Below are 7,228 nucleotides of genomic sequence, written 5' to 3' on the forward strand. Positions count from 1 at the left end.
CATCTGAAGTTATTTGCTCCTTTCCTAGAGAATTCATAATTGAGGCGCTTGGAGACAAAGAGTAGTTTGACTATAAAGCAGATTATTTATTGCTTCATATGTCATTTTCTAATATAAATAAAATCATTTATATGAAACATGGCATTCTAAAAATATTAATTGCGAAATGCAACATTTTTCATCCTTCCTCTATCTCTTACCAACAGACAAAATTCTATCATTTATAAACAGTCTTCATGAAACAAACATATGCTATTAATGATCAACAGGAAGACAATAATTTGATATAGGTAAAGTACTCTACTGTACAACAGACCAGGGCAGGGATTTGTTATAAGAGTGCTTAGGCTGATAAAGCATGTCTCCAAACACCAGTAAGATCTCAGCAGCAGTCACCAACCCACCCATCAAGCACCTCTGAGCAAAAGTTCAGCAGATTTTTGTACAAAGAAAACTGTTCTTCGATTAACTTACATCAGTCATTCAGGGAAAAATAATCCTCATATTTCATAGAATAGTTGAACAAGAAAAAATCCATTTGATACAATTTTTTGATCTTCTCAATTTGTTCTGAGTTCAACTGTCTGAGATACTCCAAGGTGATATCACCATTAGTCCTTTTCTCTGAGCTATACCTCTTCAAGCTGGGGTAGTGCAGGCTCTCTGGTGCTCCAATGACCTTCAGAACATGCTCAGAATCTAACCCAAGGGTTTCATACTTACCCAGAATATCATAGTTAATGTTGCAAGGATCACAGAGCAGAAACATTGGTTTCCAGTGAATGTCAAGAGTACTTGGTGGTTTTGCTATAACAAAATTGACAAACTCCTGGAAACTCACTTTTTCAGAAGAATTACTGTTTTTCCTGAACATTTTCCTAATCTCATCAGCGACAACGGTACTGTAATGTGGCTCAGAGTGCAGAAGTTTGTCCCTGTAAGCTGAAACCAGCCGTTCCAAGGGATGTCTGGTGAACATCACTTTGGTGTAATTCTTCAGAAATTCCTTTTGTCTGGCAGGAGGGTAAGACACCAGCTTTTTGATCGCTGAGGTTTGGTGGATGTGGTCATGCTCAATTTCAGAAGCTTCTGCACGAAAGTTTGTTTGGAGAATAAAAATAGTCCTCTTCCAGTTGGAGCAGCCTACCTTGGGCACCTCACAGTAGATAAATTTATGTTTGTGCTCCACAAAGAGCTGCCTTGCAACAGAAGAATCCAATTTGGGGCTTACTTTAAGAAGCTTGTTCTCTGAGCAGACAGGAGCCAGTGTTTTTCTGCGAATATTTTGAATTTCCACCCAATTTGCACTGGCATCAGGAAAAGCACCTGCAACCGAGGAAGAAACTTAAACCATTGGTGTGAAATGGACTGTTTTTGTGACAATCATAGCACTCAATCTATTTCCCTGCATACAAATCAAATGAAGACACTAAAATCAATTTTTTTGTTTCCATCATCAGAGTCCACTATGGCAAACATGCAATTAACTATCCTGCTTAGTGAAAGGTTTGTTAAAATGAAACTTTCAACATGTTAGCAATACTACTCCAAGCAACACTTGTCATGTCAACTGTTTTTTGTAGTGCTCTTCCTCTCACACGTTGCTATGATAGTTATCACTGTGACAGGGCCTTGGATATTTTCAGAATATTGTTTATCATTTAGGCTTCATAGTTACTTTCTGACACATTTGGGAAAGGTGTCTCTGGTTCTAGGGAACATAGAATCACAGACAAACATTACAACTTTCTGTTGGTAAATTCTTTACTCACCTGATAGGTTTATTTGTTTCTTACAGAAAAACCCAACAAGAAATATCCCAAAAATAAAATTTGCAAGAAGGAAAGCTAACACCTTCTGGTTCATATTATTTTCACGGGAAGGCGGATGATGTAAACTCTAAAGTGGAAATCTGCCTTTCTGTCAACAAGGAAAGATAATACAAGTTAGACTTTGCATGACTGAGGTAACAAAGGCAACATGGTATTCTCTTACAATATTTATGATAGCAGAAGCCCTATAAAAACAAGCTTTCCTAATAAAAATTTTCCAATGAAAGAGACTCACCAGACTTATACTGTTAAACCAAAAGACAAATAATGTGACCATTTCAAAGTATTACAAAATTTCCCCCTTTTTCAGAACAATGAACTGTGTATGAGCAAATACTCCTCCTTTCTCCTCATTTAGAGCAGGTGTTCCTGCCAAGCAAACTCTCTATCCCTTCACATTGGGTAAAAATAACCTCATGTAGGATTACAGAGATGTATTTTTTTAAATAACCTTACTTGTTGGAGTCTGGGAGTACAAAGTTCTCTTTAACCTGCAACAGGCCTATCCGCAAGCCTACGATCCATTAAGGATAAGGTTCTTCCCACCTCTTGCTCTGAAGCTTTCCACTTGTATAAATAAATCAATATTCACTGCAAGAGAAACTCTTCCACATTCCAGCAGAGACTTCTAGCTACTAACAACAGATTAATTTTCCCATTCTTTCTCTCCCAAAGACACTGCAGTGTGTATTTGTTTGCTGTTGTTGCTGCTGGAGCATAAGAGCCCCAGAATGGTTCACTGTGGCAGGAGGCATACAGAAGCAGCAGAGGACACAGCAGAAAAGATGTTCCCAGTTCACAGATAAAAGGAGAGAAAGCCAATGCAGTCAACACGTGCTGTATTCCCTCTCCTGTGCTCACTTGTTCTGTCCCTTTGTGTTTCCTGGAGAGAGAGCTAAGTCTTACTGCATTGCCCCCATTAGGAAGCTCTTCATCAGTGTGCTTTTCATTACTTCTTATTTGAAGTAGCAAAATTAAGTGCAAAACCATAACTACTGGCAAACATGACATTCTATTTCTGCCCCATAAAGTCTGCACCACCAAAAAAGTCAAGCAACACCATCTTCTTTTTCCACCTTTTCACCCTGAACCTGTTGGCAGTAAAAACAGCATTGCCTGGATTTCTTGCAGATGTAACTTCAACTGTTTTGGTTTCTTTGTTTCATTTTTATAAAGACACAACAGGAGCACTCTGGAAATTATTTGTGGTGCCCACAACCGTGGAGGGAGAGGCACGGTGTGGATGTACATAAACCCCATACCCCATGCCATAATGGTAACTGGTTTTCTGTGTGTTCTGAGACAGCAGTAGAGTTAGTTAAGTTGCTGAATATGTACTTGCACACAAGGCTTCTTCCTTTCAGAGCTGACAGGTGATTATTATACCACATATCTTTACCAGAATATTTTCAAACTTGTACATGTACATTAGAAATAGTGTGACCAGCAGGTCCAGGGAGGTGATCATCCCCCTGTACTCAGCACTGGTGAGGCCGCACCTCGAGTGCTGTGTTCAGTTCTGGGCCCCTCACTATAAGAAGGATGTTGAGATTCTGGAGCGTGTTCAGAGAAGAGCCACAAGGATGGGAAGGGCTCTGGAGAACAAGCCTGATGAGGAGCGGCTGAGGGAACTGGGCTTGTTTAGCCTGGAGAAGAGAAGGCTGAGGGGAGACCTCATCACCACCTCCAACTGCCTCAAGGGAGCTTGTAGAGAGGTGGGTGCTGGTCTCTTCTCCCAGGTGATGGGGGATAGAACAAGGGGAAACGGCACCAAGCTGTGCCAAGGGAGGTTCAGGTTAGAGATAAGGAGGAAGTTCTTTACTGAGAGGGTCGTCAGAAGCTGGCACAGGCTGCCCAGGGAGGTGGTGGAGTCACCATCCCGGGATGTGTTTAAAGAGCGGGTAGATGAGGTACTTAGGGATATGGTTTAGGGGGTAGACAGGAACGGTTGGACATGATGATCTCAGAGGTCTTTTCTAACTGGGCGATTCTGTGATTCTGTGATTAGTTAAACTAATTATTAAATCTCTCTCAGTGTAGGCATGACCTGAAAAATGGAGAGGTACGACTGTTAACTACCTCTGACCTGTAAACTTCACTATGAACAGATGTGCAGTCACATACATTAATAATTTACTTGTTACTTTGTTACAATACTCATTCAAATGAATGCAGTATTTTCACACACAATGGCATTTAGCCAATATTTTTGCATTTTCTTGGCTGCATATTATATTATTATTATATTAAAATGACTATATAAAAAAATTTGGGTTGATCTTCAGCTTTTCAGCTTTTCTTCACTGCAAGTCAATTCTGCCTTCACTGAGTGATCTATTGACTCCTAAAGCATCAAAGGCTCCTTCCAGGGCCAGACAAAGCCAGCCAGATTGTTCATCGATTTCATGAGGTCCAAAATTGAGTGATCCTTTTTTTTTCCCCAGAAGCGGTTTAGAGACTGTTTCACACTGTGTAGCAATTCAAATGACAATAAATAATTCTGTACAAGGACTCCTTGTTAGAATACACTTAGGAGAAAGAAGTCGGACTTCATTTAAGAATGCTGTCACCTCAGGGTAGTTATTGTTATCACACTTGTTTCAGGAATCAGAAAATAAGCTACATTAATTTATCCTATTTAGATACTTGTATCACATGTATGTGTTAATAAAATTACTGGTACAGAATATAACATAATAATATAATAACGTCTGCCACAAGACACATTTCATGTTGAAACACATCAATGAGTCACCAGTAGGAAATGGAAAAGATTTGCTTTCTTGAGGGAAAGAAGCTGTTTATGAGCTAGTCAAGCACAGGAGACAACGCCTCGTCTAAGACATTTGCATATTTGTGGAAGAAAAAGAATCCTTATTTTAAGTCAAAAGAATGGTCAGGCCATAAGGAGGGCTAGAACGAGCTCCAAGGTGACAGGTGAAATAACTATTAGAAAAGTAGAAAAGTTCAGAGTGCAGACTGGCTGTCAGACCTAAAAACCATTCATCAACACCTGAGGTCAATGTGACAATTTGGAGGAGCTACCTGAAGGTGAAGTCTGAAGGCTTCTTCTGAAGATGCTTGTTTTGATGGGAGGACCCAATACAGAGTTCTGTGTAAGGCAAGATCTCCAACGATGAAAATCACCTAAGAGCAACCTGAAGAATAGGAGGAAAGAAAATTCTGAGAGCTATTTTGTCAGAAGAGGGACAAGTCACCTGAAAATTAAAAAGAGGGAAAAAATCCAGAACAAAAACCACCGTTGTGATACATGCAGTGTCAGTAGTTCTAATTAAATTTTCCTTCTATTTTTTTCACTTATTTATTTTCCAGATATTTGTAACTGTGTTGTCTATTTTAGATCTAATGAATTAATACTTCTATTTGCATTTTACCTCATCCTACCTTGAATTAAGTGTGATTTAGGGTGGCTGGGTAGTAACAAGGCATTCCTCAGTCAAGATGTGGTGAGCCTATTAACACAACAACTCCTTAATAAAAAGTCTACTTCTGCTGTAACCAGAGGACAGCAGAATGGGCTCCCCCAGGCAAGGTGGAAAGACAGTACCATAAGACTCAAAAAAAAGTCAGAGATGTCCTCTAGTGAAAAGTAACACAGCAAGGAGTCAGAGATCTAAGTGTCTCTTTGGAACTAACATATCCCCAAGGAGAGGAGAAAATACTAAAAACTAAATAGAGGATATTCATTTGCTTTGTTCCTGCTACACATCGTTGTGGGGGTTTTGTGGATATTTTTGTGTTTGTTGTTTTGTTAATTTAGTTTTATTTTTAATGAAGCATCAGATCTTCTAGATAACAGCCTTACATTGCACTGCTGGTTTTCGCTTGTTCTTCAGATCACATGATTATTGTTCCTGCGCCGGCAGGGGGATTGGACTGGATGATCTTTTGAGGTCCCTTCCAATCCCTAACGGTCTGTGATTCTGTGATTATCAATCAATCATGCATAGTGATGGCTTAATATTATCAACTCTGCATGTCTTACTGGATTCTGCAGATTTCATCAGAAATCATTTTATGACTCTTTCTTGGACATTACCAGCCAGTAAACCAGGCAGTAACAGGAGCAATCCTCATAGAACCCTTTCTTGCAGAACCCTTTCTCAGAAGGATTTCTATCAGGTGATGAGACGTTTTGAGGCGTGTCAGTTAGCTAGTGCTGAATTCCTTCAGAGTGTGTCCAGCTGATTTGGTGGCTTTCTTAGATAAAACATGCTGCAGTGTCAAGTCCAATGCTTTACACAATTCCAAGTCCACTATATCAACGTAATTACCTTAATCAACCAAATCCAAACAAAAACAGTAAGTTATTTTGGTGAGATCTATTTCCTATAACATAATCCAAAGTTTCTATGTGAGAGCTAGCAGAGCGATTGCTCAAGCCAGGAGTGGTAGCAAATGAGAAACAGATTACTGGAGAAACCGATGCCAATCATCTCGTGTGCGTGCAAGATGGCAAATAAGCCTGAATCGCTCATAGAATGAGAAATATTTATTGAATTCCAACCTTTGCACTACTGATAACTCTACCATCTCCCTCTACTAATCCATTGTTAATTCTTTTCTTCCTGATACACACACTCCTCATTACAAAAACAAAAAAAAGTGGTATCATGTCATTCATATCTTTGTTCTCAAGTTTGCTGAGCATAAAGTTTTATTTCCATGCACCTGTTTCCTTCAAGAAATTAATGACAATTTTCTGCTTTTAATTACTCTCAACATCCCCTTGCCTATATACTAAACTGAGTATGAAGGAGGGGCTGGCAACCTACTTGCACATCCCCTGTACATCAGGTTAGATCATTTGACTCAGAAGAGCTCTCTATCTCAATGATGAGACTGTACTTTTCCAGGGCTCTCACAAAATTGTCATATGCCTGAGTTATCAGATACTTTTTTCTGTTAAATTACTTTCTCTTGGTTCATTGCTCTCATACTTGCTTTCCATTTTGTGATACTATATCTTCTGCAGCGGTCCCTTATGTCTGTTAGTGGTCTGGACTTCAACAGTTCGTACTACATGCAGCTACACCACAACCACTCACACTTATCCAACCATCAACTTTGGTTTTGTAATGGGTTCTTTTGCCCCTGACCAAAAGAAGGTCTGATACAGACTTTCTAGTATGCTTTCAATTAGGAAATATTCAGACAGCCCTAAGATATTTTAATGATAAAGTCATGTGAATACATGAGCACATCACACTCAGATTGAAGTTCTCCCTCCAGCCATGCAGGTTTATTCCTAGCACAGGCACCAAAGAAATAGATTGTGCTGCCTTTAACAGGTATCGCTGGTACATCGTTCTGTCCTTGAACTGCTAAACCAACGATTTATAATATAGCCTTCCCAAATCCTTCTCCTGGAACTG

At 39.5% G+C, this 7,228-nt stretch overlaps 1 protein-coding gene across 1 annotated transcript in view; it reads right to left on the reverse strand.

The window, feature by feature from the left end:
* Positions 1 to 255: 255 nt before the first annotated feature.
* The window catches only part of LOC104544884 (carbohydrate sulfotransferase 9-like), a 12,601-nt gene continuing 5,628 nt past the window's right edge, over positions 256 to 7,228 (reverse strand). Inside the window, exons 2-3 of the mRNA XM_010189886.1 lie at positions 1,773 to 1,920; positions 256 to 1,326 (exon numbers count right to left, since the gene is read on the reverse strand). Of these exons, the coding sequence (XP_010188188.1) occupies positions 476 to 1,326; positions 1,773 to 1,866 (945 nt within the window). The 5' untranslated portion in view covers positions 1,867 to 1,920 and the 3' untranslated portion in view covers positions 256 to 475. The remainder of the gene's footprint in view (positions 1,327 to 1,772; positions 1,921 to 7,228) is intronic.

This window comes from Mesitornis unicolor, unplaced genomic scaffold (assembly GCF_000695765.1).
Source record: "Mesitornis unicolor isolate BGI_N332 unplaced genomic scaffold, ASM69576v1 scaffold2218, whole genome shotgun sequence".
Classification (NCBI taxonomy): Eukaryota; Metazoa; Chordata; class Aves; order Mesitornithiformes; family Mesitornithidae; genus Mesitornis; species Mesitornis unicolor.